The sequence below is a fragment of the Oncorhynchus tshawytscha genome, unplaced genomic scaffold (assembly GCF_018296145.1).
Source record: "Oncorhynchus tshawytscha isolate Ot180627B unplaced genomic scaffold, Otsh_v2.0 Un_contig_2415_pilon_pilon, whole genome shotgun sequence".
Lineage (NCBI taxonomy): Eukaryota > Metazoa > Chordata > Actinopteri > Salmoniformes > Salmonidae > Oncorhynchus > Oncorhynchus tshawytscha.
Window position 1 is genome coordinate 17,926 of NW_024608889.1, and position 16,742 is coordinate 34,667.

At 44.2% G+C, this 16,742-nt stretch overlaps 2 protein-coding genes across 2 annotated transcripts; one reads left to right on the plus strand and one right to left on the minus strand.

Annotated features, from left to right (window-relative positions):
* Positions 1–693: 693 nt before the first annotated feature.
* On the plus strand, positions 694–7,422 carry tecra (trans-2,3-enoyl-CoA reductase a). Its single transcript, XM_042313816.1, has 11 exons — positions 694–1,410; positions 2,211–2,262; positions 3,092–3,136; positions 3,298–3,401; positions 4,303–4,418; positions 4,694–4,799; positions 5,026–5,098; positions 5,630–5,673; positions 6,074–6,131; positions 6,449–6,537; positions 6,953–7,422. The coding sequence occupies exons 1-11, from the start codon at positions 1,249–1,251 to the stop codon at positions 7,124–7,126; spliced, it is 1,023 nt and encodes a 340-aa protein (XP_042169750.1). The 5' UTR covers positions 694–1,248; the 3' UTR covers positions 7,127–7,422.
* A 146-nt stretch (positions 7,423–7,568) lies between these two features.
* samd1a (sterile alpha motif domain containing 1a) lies at positions 7,569–16,354 on the minus strand. The gene is made up of 6 exons (XM_042313817.1): positions 15,864–16,354; positions 13,311–13,662; positions 12,473–12,670; positions 12,270–12,341; positions 11,601–11,715; positions 7,569–9,349 (listed from the first exon to the last, which is right to left on the minus strand). The coding sequence occupies exons 2-5, from the start codon at positions 13,642–13,644 to the stop codon at positions 11,708–11,710; spliced, it is 612 nt and encodes a 203-aa protein (XP_042169751.1). The 5' UTR covers positions 13,645–13,662; positions 15,864–16,354; the 3' UTR covers positions 7,569–9,349; positions 11,601–11,707.
* Between the last annotated feature and the right edge of the window lie 388 nt (positions 16,355–16,742).

Here is a 16,742-nt window from a genome sequence, read left to right on the forward strand (position 1 = left end):
CCTTTATTTAACTAAGCAAGTCAGTTAAGAACAAATTCTTATTTACAATGACAGCCTACCCCGGCCAAACCCTAACCCGGACGACACTGGGCCAATTGTGCGCAACCCTATGGGACAGCCTAGAATCGAACCAGGGTCTGTAGTGATGCCTCTAGCACTGAGATGCAGTGCCTTAGACCGCTGAGCTACTCAGCTAATATGTCACATCTTAATCCATGCAGATCAGAAAAGCTTGCTGTGTTCTTGTACCACTTTGTGCTCCTGTCTGATGTATGTTGCTCGGTGGCCTAACCTGATTGTAAATATAGAATACAGATCTGCTGCCGGTGTGTGTTGGGATGCTCCTTTTAGTCAAATCTGAAGGACATGATCCCTGTCTGAAGGATATCTTGGGCAACATCTCCAAGCCCCCCAACTGACAGCCAGCACCTCACAGCTCTGAGAAAATGATAGGACAGTGTTAGGCCTTAATGTTTGTTCATGGTATTGGGAGAATACACACACTCTAAAATAAACATGTGTTTGTTTTAGTTTTTGTTCGTTCTCGAGGTCAGAGTGGTACAAAAAAAAATGGCACAGGTGGCCTGGGTGAGGGGTAAGTGTCGGTATGCAGAGGCCTGGCTGTCCACATGGATAAGGCCTATAGGAGGGTCAGTGTGAGACAGTGTGACTGAGTGAGGAGCAGAGCTCAGCAGAGATGTGTCTTGGCTCTTCTGAGAGCAGAGAGGGATCTGTTTCTGAGTGGGGTTGTGTGTGGCTGACCAAGGTTACTGAGCTACTGCAGAACAGAGCAGAGCAAATCGGGCTTCTTATATTTAGCCTTGCGACGTGCGCGCTACGGATTATGTCTTGGGCGTCTCGGGTTTCGCCTTCAGTACGTTTGTGGGTGTGGAGGGGGTCCGGTAACTAGTGGGAGGCCTCTCTTCAGGTGAGGAGGTGGTGGGTTACTGACGTTTAACCCCCTCTCATTCTATGAACATCTCACAGGCAACCTCTCTCTCTCTCCCACCCTCTTGCTTTCTTTACCTCTTTCTCACACCCTCACACAGGAAAAGGCTGTTTACGGTGACATAGTCGTTTCCCATTCTGGAAGGCTATTTGGAGGGTACAGATAGTAAGAAAATAGCCGTGTTAGACTACAGCTTCTAATCTGATACAAGTAGAGAACATTAACTAGGTTTTTGCAAGCCATTGGAGGGACCTCATTTTAGTGCGGAGGCACATTGAGGTCGTAGTTCAAAAGGGGTCATGGATACACTGGCTTTAGAGGCGAAGGCAACTGGGCAAGAAAAGAAAAGTTCAGCCCCAAGACCAAGACCTAAACCACCCAAAAAGGCCAAAAGGATTGTTTACTTTGAGGTAGAAATCGTGGATGCAAAGACAAAGGAGAAGCTACTACTCTTGGACAAAGTGAGTGTGAGTGTGAGTGTGTGTGTGTTAGTGTGTTAGTGTGTGTGTGTGTGTGTGTGTGTGTGTGTGGCTGGCTGTGTTACTGTGTCTCATCAGTCACTGTCCATGTTCAATATTGTATTTGATACTGTACACTGAGAAAAATTACATTTAAAAGTTTGAAATCATCAGTTGAGGTCTAATTACAGTCCTAGTAAAAGCCATAATACTGTCTGAAGTCAGAAGACACTTGTTTGCTTTAGCTCAAGAAGTTACAGAGTCATCCCTTTGACTGTACAGCCGGCTAATTTACAGTTCACAGACGCTATGGCTGATTCTACAGAGGTTGTGTTGCAGTTAGGAGGTGAAAATTCCCCCTGATCTTATAGGAATCTTCTGGGCGAGTTATGAGTTCTGTGTCAGCTCAGTGTCCTGAAGCCAGTGGGTGTCTTGAAGCCAACAGCAAGCACCATGTGTTGAGTGGCTTTTATGAATGTGAACATTTGTGTTGCAATGATAATTAATTATAGTTGAAATGCTGCATCATAGTCTCACAATTTCTTCAAGATATTTATTATGAAAACAGATATAGTTTCCTGTAACTGTAGGCTTCTTTAATTTGCCTTGACTGTCTTTGCAGTGGGAATAAATATGTTTGTGTTATAACATATGTACAGTATGTGGTATGGTACTAATTTCACAACTTGAAAACAAATATCAAGCTTTAGTCAATAAATCTATCTTGGATACATGTATTAGAGCCATGGCAGTAACACTAGCAGTATGTTTGCCTATGGATGATTGATTGTCTTTCTGAACAGGTTGAGCCAACTTCTACTATTTTGGATATTAAGGCTTTGTTCCACAAATCAAGTGAGTATGTGACAAAGTCCAGTTAAAATATAGTCATTTAGCGGACGCTCTTATCCAGATCAACTTTCAGTCAGTGATGTAACAACATGAAATGTAAAACACTTTTGTAACGTGATCTACACTCTACACCAGAGATGGGCAACTTTGATGGGGGTGGGGGCCCCAAAACATCTGAACTCATCAAGAGGGGCCGCAGTTGCTCTTGACAGCGGAGAGAAAATATTTAAGTTTTAGAGTTCCTTTTTGCAATTCTACACATTTTGCCATGGGGCGTAACAGAAATGTTGCAGTTTTAAAGCAAGTTCACTGAAATTATACACATTTTGCCATGTGGCGGAGAGAAGATTATGAAATTGTATAATTCATTTCATGCTCATTTTGTCATGGGGTGGAGAGGAAAATTGTTCCGAGGGCCTTCAAAAGGCCAGTGGACAAAAGGTGCTTTCTGGAACCTAAAAGGGTTCTTCGGCCGTACCCATAGGAGAACCCTTTGAAGAACCCCGGTTAGTTCCAGGTAGAACACTTTTGGTTCCAAGTAGAACCGTTTCGGTTCCATGTAGAACCCTTTCCACAGAGGGTTCTACGTGGATGAAACCCAAAAGGTTTCTCCTATGGGGACAGCCGAAGAACCCTTCTGGAATGCTTTTTTTCTAAGAGTGTAGATATGTATGATCCATATACAATATGTCATGATAATTATGAGGTTAGTCTCACAATGCCATCTTTCCAAGTCTAGTTAATATTTCAGATACTGGAAGGAAGCCTTGAAATGGAGGCTATTATAATATAATACTATTATAAGCTGAATTAACTTCTGTCATCTTGTCAGATCCCCAGTGGTACCCAGCCAGACAGTCCTTACGCCTGGATCCTAGTAAGCCCCACACCTTCCATGCATGATGCCTCAACTACTTACACAGACTCAAATGAGTGCTAGAAATTGCTATACCAAAACCGTATAAAGGTCTTATCTTCTGTGAAATGGTCCACAATGTGATGGCTGACTATAGCATTGTGCTCGGTCTTGCTCCACAGAGGGTAAGGGTCTGAAGGATGAGGACGTCTTGCAGACACTTCCTGTTGGAACCACAGCCAGCTTCTACTTCTTTGACCTGGGGGCCCAGATCGCCTGGGGCACTGTAAGCACATGCAAACACACACACACACACGTGTTAATGCACGCACGCACATATGCCCACCCACACTCAATCACCCACAAGTGCACACACACAGGAATGCACTCATGTGCACAATCACACACAAACGCCTCGCACACACACACATTATACTGCATGTCTTGACATGTCTATACTGCATTTAAATATACACAGCCACACTCCCACAATTAATCAACTATAGCCTTGCATATAAATATACACCCACACTGACAGATAGATTCACTGTCCTCTGGTTCGGTTTTCTATCACCTCCTAGCTCCTGTATCCTCTGTCCTAGGACACATAATCTCATGGCCCTATTTCCCCCACAGGTGTTTATCCTCCTGACCTCCTTTTCACCCTCCATTGCCACAGCCTCCTCAACCATTCTCCACAACCAACCACATGTTGTAACCACGCTCCATATCCTCAATCCTCTCACCCCTCATCCACCTGTGTCTGAACCCCCAGTGGAATAGGGTGATGCCAGTGTTGGGGGGTAACGGGGTCCAATGTACTCCTTGCAGCCTGGCACCATAGCTGAGATCAACAGTAGCGATCAGTCACCCGTGCTGGGCCTGGACCCATGCCAGAGGTGTTGATTCAGAGATCTGTTTCATCACAAACTGACTGTCAGCTAAGCTGCCACATCTCTAGGGGAATGCTTGTGTTACATGCTCACTTGTTTTCTCTAATGCTCAATTACAAATCATCTACTTGCCCTCCTCCCTTGGCACTCCTGTAGATCTGAAATGATCGGATAGGTAAAAGCAATATAATAAAACTTCCATCCAGTCTATCAGAACGCAATATGAAGCTAGTACCACCTACCGATCCAATCAGCACCTACTTGTCTCACCTTTATGTCTTCCCCCCGTCTCAGGTTTTCCTATCAGAGTGTTACGGACCACTGCTCATCTACTTGATGTTCTACTTCCGCCTGCCTTTCATCTATGCCCCAAAGTATGACTTTAGCAGCAGCAAGCACTGGGTTGTACAGTGAGTGTCAAATTACTGCATTTTCAAGGGTCTATTCTATCTCTGTCACTGTACCTCACACTCTCCAAGTGATGATTACAGTGGCATAATTAGGTCTGGTTGACCGGTGATGGTGTTGACAGTGAAGATAATGTGTGTGCTGCATCAGAGAAGCATGACAGCCATCTCGGACTGTCATAGAGACCAGTGAGTGAATGATGTAGTAATCAAAGCTAAATATGTGATGATAATAAGACGTAATCTATACTATGATCACTTTTCCCCTCCCGCTGCAGTTTGGCCTGCATGTGTCACTCCTTCCACTATGTGAAGAGAATCCTTGAGACACTGTTCATCCACCGTATCTCCCATGGTACCATGCCACTGAGAAACATCTTCAAGGTGAGAAGATTGAATAAGGGAATCTCCAATCTGATTCTAAAGAGGATCTGTGATCCAGTTTGATCCAATGATATCTGATAATAGCAGTATTGTTTTTCCATTTATTTAATGGTTTACTTTCATGTGACATAGTTTCTAAACTTATTCTCAGGGGTAAACAGATTGTCTAATTAATGTATTATTATTCTGATGACTTGTACAAAAACTGGTCATGCTTCTTTTCCAGAACTGCAGTTATTACTGGTGTTTTGCAGCATGGATGGCCTACTACATCAACCATCCCCTCTATACACCACCCTGTAAGTCCTGTCTACCCTGAGGTGATGTCACTCACATCTAACCCATCTAATGCACACTCATCTCTACTCTGTCTGCTGGTTGCCAGGATGTTACAGAATACAGATGGTCATCTCTACTCTGTCTGCTGGTTGCCAGGATGTTATAGAATACAGATGGTCATCTCTACTCTGTCTGCTGGTTGCCAGGATGTTACAGAATACAGATGGTCATCTCTACTCTGTCTGCTGGTTGCCAGGATGTTATAGAATGCAGATGGTCATCTCTACTCTGTCTGCTGGTTGCCAGGATGTTACAGAATACAGATGGTCATCTCTACTCTGTCTGCTGGTTGCCAGGATGTTACAGAATACAGATGGTCATCTCTACTCTGTCTGGTGGTTACCAGAATGTTACAGAATACAGATGGTCATCTCTACTCTGTCTGCTGGTTGCCAGAATGTTACAGAATACAGATGGATAATTTTCCATAATCCCTAATGACTTTCAATGTCCTTTCCCATGATACATCACACCTGCTTGTGTGTTTACAGACTATGGGCAACAGCAAGTGAAGACAGCACTCATTATATTCTTAGTAAGTATGCTTTAGTTAGTGTAATGAAGAATATATTTATTTTAATACCTAATGTTGTAATATATTAATTTATTTGTTTCTTTGTAGTGGAGTTGAGGCTACACAGTAGGCCCGTTAGGCACAGATAATAGTCTCACCACCTGACACGTTCAGTCTGGGGACGAGGTCACACAATAATAACGTCATTAATATCAGTGCAACTTAGATCGTAATTCCCAGCAGAGTAACAGTAATATCTTAATGGCGTTACTAAAGTTATCACATTGTTATTAGGTAAGTATAAGAGCAACTTAATGTAAAGTTTCACCAGTAAATGTCACCAGGTTTTCTTTTGTTTTTGGTTAGAGTTGTGGCTGATTGAGCCCTTTGTCATGGGTTTATGTTTTCCTCATCCTCACAGTTCTGTCAGGTCGGAAACTTCTCCATCAACATCACTCTACGCAACCTCAAATGTCCAGGTGCGCTCCCATAGGCTCTTGCTTATCGTATTCATGCAGTGCAGTCCATTAGATATGTACTTTGAAAGTTAGCACACAAGGTTCCTAGGTTCCTTCCTTTCTATGGAGTTTTTCCTAGCCACTGTGCTTCTGATTGCTTGCTCTTTGGGGTTTTAGGCTGGGTATTTGTATACTTTGTGACAACTGATGATGTGAAAAGGGCTTTAATAAATACATTTGATTGACTGATTAATTGACGAGCACTGCTTTACAGGAGCCCCCATGTTACCCTTTCCATGTTACCCTCTTTTTCTCCATTCTTTCTCATATTATCCCAGGTTCGAAGGTCAAGAAGATCCCACACCCAACTAAGAATCCATTCACCTGGATCTTCGCGTTGGTGTCTTGTCCCAACTATACATACGAGGTGAGGCTTTCTAGTAAAGAATGGTGAGTTGATTGACATATTTGTATTTGCACGTTTTAGACTGGAAACACTTTGAAATGTCGTGTTTCACTTCCCCTCCTGGGGCTTGGAGATATAGTGATGCTGCCACCTTCTGGCTAATAGGTATCAAGAGATGTAACAGTACTACAGTGATGAGTTGGTGTGTACTGCACACAGGTGGCTGGTGCCACCTTAATTGGGGAGGACATGCTCATAGCAATGGCTGGAACGGAATAAATGGATCGTATCAAACACATCAACACATTCCTTGTGTTTGATACCATTCCATTTAGTCCATTCCAGCCATTATTGTAATCCGTCCTCCTCTCACCAGCCTGTGGTCCTACATGTATAATATGTAGGAGTGTGTAACAGTGTATCTGGTCCTCTGCAGCTGGGGTCGTGGATGGGCTTCACAGTGATGACCCAGTGCTTGCCGGTGGCTTTCTTCACCATCGTGGGCTTTGTCCTGATGACGGTGTGGGCCAGGGGAAAGCACCGAAACTACCGCAAGGAGTTCCGTGACTACCCCACCCTGCGCTCCCCTATACTGCCCTTCATCCTTTAGTCAGAGAGGGGCTGGTCCCACACATACCTTCACCCCTTTCAGCCCCACTGCAGTATACAGCTGGTGCTTCTGACTGGGTAGGTTGGAAGGAGTCGTTGGAATAGTTTAACTACACTGTGACTGGTTTTGGGGAGTTGAAAACGCCCTTTTGATGACTTAAATGCAGATGAGTCTTAATCTGATGTAATGTGTACAACCGGTATCTACTGTACATGTCAATGTGTGGAGGCACAAATTATTGGAAAGAAATACACTTGTTTTACTAAAGTGGTGACTTAACTGTCGACTAAACTGTTCTGTTTGGTTTTGTGTTATTTGTTGCATGTTATAGCTTGTCGTTTGAGGCCAGATTAACATGTCATTGTTTCAAGTAAGTTTAATCTAGCAGCCTTACTGCTTATTATATACAAGGAGATAATAAATATCACACTACAAGAGAGAGTGGAAAAGACAATAACTTCATTCCCCCCCCCTGGAAACAGGGCCAACATAGCAATTAACAGTGTGACATCACACACGTAACAGATGGAAATGTGGAATGTGACATTGTTTCAAAAGCAGAAGCCACAAGGCAAAATTAAGAGACGTCATTGTAATCCTCTCAGATAACAAAAATGTTGAATTTGATCAAGATGTCTACCATGTCGTGGGGAATTGTGTTGAGGTTGTAAACAAAGAAAACGTATTAATGCTACAATGACACTTCCTAAAGTTATGAAGTACATTTTTTGGTTGGTTAATTTTCCCTCAAAAAAAAAAAAAGAACACAATTCAGTTGTTTCGAAATGTTAGTGAAACAGATAACAACAGTAATAAAACCTAGGTCAGTACTGGTGCAGCCATGAGAACATCTGGAGACTAAGCTCCATTTCCTTTGCTGGTATAATGAGAGATTGACAACATCACTGACCTTTGATGAATCAACAAATTCATACTGTACATTCTCAAATGAAATCAGTTCACATTGTCATCATAAAAGAAAAACAATGTTGAGTTTCTAGATAAATGGAGGGTACCATATGACATGTCTTTAAAAAAATACTGTCTGAGTAAACAATGAAGAAATGCTAGAACCATATTTGCTGGAACAGATATTCCAAGTATACATGTTATTATTTTCTTGTGGAACTGACTCAGGGAGCACAGAAACCAGTCTTTTAAAGTAGGCTCCAGTGGTAGCCAAGTGTAGGAGGAGGAGGAATCCAGAGAGAGTCTTTGGCTGCACTCACTGACCCGCCCCTTACAGAGCAGGCAGACCTCCCCTTACAGAGCAGGCAGACCTCCCCTTACAGAACAGGCAGACCTCCCCTTACAGAGCAGGCAGACCTCCCCTTACAGAGCAGGCAGACCTCCCCTTACAGAGCAGGCAGACCTCCCCTTACAGAGCAGGCAGACCTCCCCTTACAGAGCAGGCAGACCTCCCCTTACAGAGCAGGCAGACCTCCCCTTACAGAGCAGGCAGACCTCCCCTTACAGAACAGGCAGACCTCCCCTTACAGAACAGGCAGACCTCCCCTTACAGAACAGGCAGACCTCCCCTTACAGAACAGGCAGACCTCCCCTTACAGAACAGGCAGACCTCCCCTTACAGAACAGGCAGACCTCCCCTTACAGAACAGGCAGACCTCCCCTTACAGAACAGGCAGACCTCCCCTTACAGAACAGGCAGACCTCCCCTTACAGAACAGGCAGACCTCCCCTTACAGAACAGGCAGACCTCCCCTTACAGAACAGGCAGACCTCCCCTTACAGAACAGGCAGACCTCCCCTTACAGAACAGGCAGACCTCCATTTGACTTCTATAGCGTCATTAGGCAGGATCCTAACATTCCTATATGAGTTTAGAGAGGGGTCCTATAAAAGCAATACCACAGAGAGGTGGAATGGAAGCCCACATACACATGTTGATAATCACTGTCAAAGCCCAAGTCATGACCACGGTGTCCTTTTCCCCACACCTCCTTGAATGGTTACAGAAGGTTCTAGAGATCCAGTGAACACAGTATGTGTGTATACTGTATGAATACATCTGCTCCTTAGAGGAGTGTGTTGTTCTGTTCCCCCCAACCGTGGTCAGAGATCATCCTCCTCATCCAGGAAGTGGGTCCTCTGCAGCATCTTCACGTGGCGCTCGTAGATCTTTAGGGCGGGACCAAGTCTGATGGACAGGCCAGTTAACACGTCACTGCGCTGCATCAGGAGCAAGGACTTTCCATCAATTTCCTGTTGCGGGCGGAGAACAGATGGAGTGATTGAACTAACATCTACAGTGGGGCAAAAAAGTATTTAGTCAGCCACCAATTGTGCAAGTTCTCCCACTTAAAAAGATGAGAGAGGCCTGTAATTTTCATCATAGGTACACTTCAACTATGACAGACAAAATGAAAAAAAAGAAATCCAGAAAATCACATTTTAGGATTTTTAATGAATTTATTTGCAAATTATGGTGGAAAATAAGTATTTGGTCACCTACAAACAAGCAAGATTTCTGGCTCTCACAGACCTGTAACAACTTCTTTAAGGGGCTCCTCTGTCCTCCACTCATTACCTGTATTAATGGCACCTGTTTGAACTTGTTATCAGTATAAAAGACACCTGTCCACAACCTCAAACAGTCACACTCCAAACTCCACTATGGCCAAGACCAAAGAGCTGTCAAAGGACACCAGAAACAAAATTGTAGACCTGCACCACGCTGGGAAGACTGAATCTGCAATAGGTAAGCAGCTTGGTTTGAAGAAATCAATTGTGGGAGCAATTATTAAGAAATGGAAGACATACAAGACCACTGATAATCTCCCTCGATCTGGAGCTCCACGCAAGATCTCACCCCGTGGGGTCAAAATGATCACAAGAACCGTGAGCAAAAATCCCAGAACCACACGGGGGGACCTAGTGAATGACCTGCAGAGAATTGGGACCAAAGTAACAAAGCCTACCATCAGTAACACACTACGCCGCCAGGAACTCAAAACCTGCAGTGCCAGATGTGTCCCCCTGCTTAAGCCAGTACAAGTCCAGGCCCGTCTGAAGTTTGCTAGAGAGCATTTGGATGATCCAGAAGAAGATTGGGAGAATGTCATATGGTCAGATGAAACCAAAATATAACTTTTTGGTAAAAACTCAACTCGTTGTGTTTGGAGGACAAAGAATGCTGAGTTGCATCCAAAGAACATCATACCTACTGTGAAGCATGGGGGTGGAAACATCATGCTTTGGGGCTGTTTTTCTGCAAAGGGACCAGGACGACTGATCCGTGTAAAGGAAAGAATGAATGGGGCCATGTATCGTGAGATTTTGAGTGAAAACCTCCTTCCATCAGCAAGGGCATTGAAGATGAAACGTGGCTGAGTCTTTCAGCATGACAATGATCCCAAACACACCACCCGGGCAACGAAGGAGTGGCTTCGTAAGAAGCATTTCAAGGTCCTGGAGTGGCCTAGCCAGTCTCCAGATCTCAACCCCATAGAAAATCTTTGGAGGGAGTTGAAAGTCTGTGTTGCCCAGCAACAGCCCCAAAATATCACTGCTCTAGAGGAGATCTGCATGGAGGAATGGGCCAAAATACCAGCAACAGTGTGTGAAAACCCTGTGAAGACTTACAGAAAACATTTGACGTCTGTCATTGCCAACAAAGGGTATATAACAAACTATTGAGATAAACTTTTGTTATTGACCAAATACTTATTTTCCACCATAATTTGCAAATAAATTCATTAAAAATCCTACAATGTGATTTTCTGGATTTTTTTCTCTCATTTTGTCTGTCATAGTTGAAGTATACCTATGATGAAAATTACAGGCCTCTCTCATCTTTTTATGTGGGAGAACTTGCACAATTGGTGGCTGACTAAATACTTTTTTGCCCCACTGTAAATGTGGATTGGGGTGTGAACTAGTTACATCAAAGCAAATGCCTCCTAGTCTAGGGGGTACAGGATCTGTTGCTTTGGTTTATGGATGAGCACTTTCATATATTTTAATGAAAGCAATGCACATGTCATGTATATATTTCATGTATGCTTTCCTATCATTTAACTTATTATTTTCCCAAGCCATTTACCCAGGTCAAGAAACAACCACCAGCCCAGGGATACTCAAATACATTTTACAAGATGGACACTTTTAGAAATCAACAGGAGGTCGGGGGCCACGAGTCTGTGTGGAATCCCAGCAGGCTGCCATTAAAGTGTCACTGCACTAGCCCGTAGGAACTTCACTTCAAACAGATCACAAAGAATTGGATAGGTGGTACTGTAATGCAATAAGGTCAAATCTTCACCTTGCCTACTGATAGGCTACGTGGACTGTTCACCATATTATTATAATATACCCAACACTTTCACATCTCCAGGAGTGCCTGGGGGCTGTCTCTGGCTAGGTAGAGGCTGTCTCTGGACAGGGACTCTGTCTGAGCGGTTTTCTGAGTGTACAGATACCACCCCCATGTGGCAGTTTGAGGGACTGCACTGACCTGTGTTCTGAAAGCTACAGCCTGCTCTGGAAAGCCTGCAGCAGAGATGTAGGTGGCCACATCCGCCACGCTCCACAGCAATAGGTTCTGCCTCAGCGTCTCCTTCTTCACAGAGCTATGGGGTAGAGGATGGGGGAGATAGTGTGAGACACTGCAGACAAGATACAAGAAATGTTTCCTTTGTTGACGCTGTTTCGTTTGAAGGTGCTATTTGAGGCTGATTGTGTCCCTTGGAGATATGGATGCACATTGGTTATGTCTGTATGATGTCTACATTGCAGTGAGTTGACAGCGGAGGAGGGGAGGAAAATGTTGACTTAAGGGGTGGTGGTTGAGGGATAAGGGATAGGTATATGGGGCGGCAGGTAGCCTAGTGGTTAAAGCATTGGGCCAGTAACCGAAAGGTTGCTAGATCGAATCCCCGAGCTGACAAGGTAAAAATCTGTCGTTCTGTCCCTGAACAAGGCATTTTCCTAGGCCGTCATTGTAAATAAAAATTTGTACTTAACTGACTTGCCTAGTTAAACAAAGGTTAAATTGAAAAAAATTAATGTAGATGGGTGGGGGGTGTATTTTGGGGTGGGAGGGTAACCAACATGTAATAAGGTACTTAGTACACCAGCTTGTCCCCTGTGTAGAAGCTGGTGTCTAATACATTAAGAGGCTCACATTTCTCTGTTTTTACATCGTCTTGAGCCATCACGTAAGAGGCAACGTCCATCCCCTTCTTGTATTTAGCACCTGTAATAAATACAGTGGCCGGTAAACACAGTGTCTCTAATATCCTAAACATCCTCACTGGGAACACGATGAAAATAGAAATATGAGAAACTAATACGAGAGAAGGACATAGAATAGAGGGGAAAACCCACAGTTGTCAGAGGGAAAAGACAACGTCTTGGGCTGTCTGTCAGAACCCTTCATGGTCTCATCCACACAGTCAGGAACCAGTTGGTCAGAAGTGAGGCCACTCTCCTCCATCCTCACCCCATCCTCTCTCTCTCTCTTCACCAAGCTCTTCTGAACCCAGGGACAGGTCCCTGATGGCTGTACTATCGTCTTTAAAGCCCCTGAAGGAAGGAAAGAAAGAAAGAGGGGGAGGGGAAAGAAAGAAAGAAAGAAAGAAAGGGGAAAGAAAGAAAGAAAGAAAGAAAGAAAGAAAGAAAGAAAGAAAGGGAAAGAAAGAAAGAAAGAGAAAGAAAGAAAGAAAGAAAGAAAGAAAGAAAGAAAGAAAGAAAGAAAGAAAGAAAGAAAGAAAGAAAGAAAGATGCCCAGTCATACATGGGCATAAACACACACATCAGCTTGAAACTGTCTCCTGGCATTGGATGCTTACTCACTCACTATACTGTAACTCATTGCTAGTCAATACAACGCAAACCTACTCCTAAAACACGGTCTCTATCCAACATTAAGATACAACTGCAAACACAATTATATGTTTGTGTTTTCTCCAAAAAAACATGATAGTCTGTCCCTCACTGGGCTTGAACCAGCAATCTTCTGTTCCCAACACCACAACACACTCACAAAGCTGTTACCCATTGCTCCACAGACACCATGGCCAGTGCAGAGCAAGGGAAACAACTAGGCTACTTCTAGGTCTCAGAGCGGGTGATGTCACCACTGGGCTGTACAGCTAACTAACTAGCCATTCCACATCGGCTACACTTATACACATTGTATGATCTGTTAACACAGCATACTAACCAGTTCCTGTGTTTCTCTGCATCCCTGAGGGTCCATGATCAGCAGGGCAGAAGGCAGAGTCACACACACAGTCATTCTGCCTGAGGGCCAGGGGACTAGAGGGGGACAGAGGGCTGGACCTCTTACTGGTCTTGCAGGTAGAGGGGCTGTCAGACACAGGGCTTTGGCCAGGGCGAGAGCCGCTGGGGGAGCAGGGGGCAGAGTAGGGGGGGGCAGCACCAGACCCCCCCTGCACAGCATCCTCACCCCCAGGAGAGGGAGAGGAGCCCTCATGGCCATCTTCATCAGCCCCCTCCTGTTCTTCCTCCTCTTCCAGGGTGCTGTCTGTCTCCATTGACACTGGCAGCTCATTCTGGAACACAACCATTGCAACATAACAATTTGAAAAGATTCCCCATCCGTTGAGCTTTTTTGTTGTTGTGTGAAAACATTCTAATCATACTCCCCCAAAATGATCTACCCCACTTTATATTGTGAAAAAGAAAGATCAGTTGGTTACTACATCAGTGACATTAATCAGGTGCCTAATTCACTAATAACATGCTTGGGAGTAACAGAAGGACAATTGATATTCTCAATACCCACAGAGAATATTAATTCAGATCATTTTTCATAAATGAACAATACAGTGAGAGTGTCAATCTGATTGGCAGCACAATGGCTATAGGCTAGTCTACATCCTTAAGTATTGACCCGTTTAGATCAACTAGGACAACAACAGCTCTGCTGGTAGTGATAAGTACAGCAGGAGAAGCAACATAGCCTACTCAGGCACGGAATGGGGAAGGGACAGCAGGCTACTGGAGGGGGAGGGAACTATTGGGGAGAGAGTGGCTCCCCTTTGTACTGTAAGTTAATGATTGGATAGAAGTGTATAATGGCATTCTTTACATAACTTAAATAAACATTATTCAAAGTATTTCATTTAAACTGAGCCATCATAGCTACACATTTTCTTCTGACCTTTCGCTAAAGCAGCAGTCAGACAAACATTCATTCATTGGCCGATTTTGAACACAACTAGGCCTACACCTGAAAGGAGAAACTCGCGAGCGTGCCATAAACTGTAATCTGCGGGTTGAAAATGTGTTAGAGCGCACATAGTGTGCATTAGCGCGAGTCGACTCCTGATTATAGGAGACATGACATAAAGCCACGCTCATACAGATGTCGCAATAACCAGTCTTCATATGACCGCTGTCGACAATAATTGCCATTGGAGGCCTTGTCCCCGTTGAGCACACAGGATGTTCACTCTGTTCGGAACTACAGCTGCGCTATTCGCCCACATTGTGTTCGGTATTCCAACCACAATTATTAATTCCAATATAGCTTAATATGGGCCACGTATAAGTTTATACGTGTTATTCACAAAAGCACACGGTTTATTGCACTCGCTTTGTCGTCGATGACTGTATATAAACGCAGAAATGAGCTTACTTCAGCCTGTGTGCGTGTCCAAAGCCACAACTAGCGGAGGCGCGAGTACGAGCGCTCAACTCAGCAGAGCCCGCCCCGCACCTCAGAGGCGCTTGAGTCAGACATTAAAGTTATTTTATTGAAGAATAGGTCTAACTACCATACAAATATTTTGACAGTTAATCATGAGATCCATTATTGAGATATGCAGAATATGCTATTTGTATCTGTCAATAATAGTTTTAATTAGATATATTGACACAAAGGATAATACTTGACGCAATCTGCTACTTTTTATTGTGGATATAAAATACGCTACAAGAACAGAGCGTTGGACAACGTCACCATTTTCTCCCATTTTAATACAAAAGTGCGCAATGGAGGAGTCGCACGAAAGACTTCCCACTTCAGTCAGATAGAGCGCTCCCGAATCTATTCGGATGTGACCAATTCTAACCACGAAGCTCCCTCTATAGCAGCAATACCTTCAGTGGGGCTACTTTGACTTTGGGTCATTTTTTCCTGCGACAGACGCTCGTGAAACCCTTTAAATAACGTGGCTTCATATCTAGCGGCGTGTTACTTATGAATACATCGACCGTCACCCCCTTAGTGAAATAACCCGAGCACAATGTCCCCCATTCGGTCACGCACATCCGAGGTATGACTTTCGCTTCGCCCCCCTCCCCTTCACTGAAAAGCTGAGTTTGGGCTTGAAAAGAGCCTTCGGCTTTAGGCTGTGGTTGTTGCCAATTCTGGAAATCGTGCAAGTTTTTTGTCGATTAAAGCTGTAGAGCAAACAGCGCCCGGACAAACTCACTTCTACACACAACCTATTTTTTTGTATTATTGTAAGCGCAGCTTCCATTGTTATTGGTAGGCTATTTTTCACCTCGGTCGCGCGAGGTAGCTACAGCCGCTCCCCGTCTGCGGCAGTTTGTTTCGGTGCACTTGCATTCATCACGCCACCCCTCCCTGAATAGAGAATCCCGCTCTACAACACCATTTCCCCAGCTACACCATATTCCTGCCCTACTCATTATAATAGTGAGGACGTGGGTCTGTTATCTTCTATGGGGAAGATGGACGGTGTGTCACGGCACGGGGTCACTGAAACAGCCTGCCTTGCGTTACCTCCAAATGCTCCGTCTCATCCTGGTCAATGGGACCGAGCGCGCTGTCCCCGTTGCTCAAATCAGAATGGTTAGCTTCTTCCACGGTAGTTCTTTGGTCGTGTGGTCATCCTTTTTCCTGCTTCTTCTGACTACTTTGGCTGCATTTCGATAGGAAATCGAGCCCTTGTAGTTAACTTTCAAGACAGTTTGCTCTTGGATCAGTTTCTCGAGTTCCTCGCTGGTTTGTTCTGGCGCTGATCCATGTCGTCTCCGGACCATTCGACAAATTCTTTCAAGGTCTGGTCTGGCTTTTCGCGACCGCAGTGAGTCAATAGTGTCCAAAATCCAATCGCGGTACATGGGTTCAGACATTCTCCTGGTTGGGGTCGTTCGTTCGTTTTTGCCTCAGTGCGTCAACCTTGTTGCGATCCGCGGCCCGAGTCCGGTTTTCGAGAAAAAAAAATTGAAACCTCGCTGTACGCTTGCGTTGTTGTGCGCTTTTAAGGTGACCCACTGGAGATAGAATCAAGCTCTACAGGAGATATTTAAGGTGGTATTTCGAAGTTAATCCTAACGAGGAGCCCAAGTGTTCATTTATAATCACTTTAAAAAAACAAAACATTTAACCTACTGTTTAGAATAAACTTTGAGATATCAGCTGATGTACGAAGGGCTATATAGAAATAAATAAATTTGAAAAAAAACGTATAAATTTGGTTTAAAAAAAAAACGTGTTTCAATATAAGATACAATGGGTGAGTCTAAGGATAAACTCACTTTTTCCCCAGGGTGTGATATTGTATGTGATAGCACTGTAGGCCTACACGATGCAGATGGATATGGGGGCCAGCTGTTATTACCATGGCGGTAGCTGGCTCCAGTCCAGACACACAGCCAG

Coding starts and splice junctions, on each gene's coding strand:
- tecra (XM_042313816.1), top strand. CDS start 1,249: ATGGATACACTGGCTTTAGAGGCGAAGGCAACTGGGCAAGAAAAGAAA. Junction 3,137..3,297: donor GTCCTTACGCCTGGATCCTA/GTAAGCCCCACA, acceptor CTTGCTCCACAG/AGGGTAAGGGTCTGAAGGAT. Junction 6,538..6,952: donor GTCCCAACTATACATACGAG/GTGAGGCTTTCT, acceptor GGTCCTCTGCAG/CTGGGGTCGTGGATGGGCTT.
- samd1a (XM_042313817.1), bottom strand. CDS start 13,644: ATGGAGACAGACAGCACCCTGGAAGAGGAGGAAGAACAGGAGGGGGCT. Junction 12,671..13,310: donor GCAGAGAAACACAGGAACTG/GTTAGTATGCTG, acceptor TCCTTCCTTCAG/GGGCTTTAAAGACGATAGTA. Junction 12,342..12,472: donor GTCTTTTCCCTCTGACAACT/GTGGGTTTTCCC, acceptor TATTTATTACAG/GTGCTAAATACAAGAAGGGG.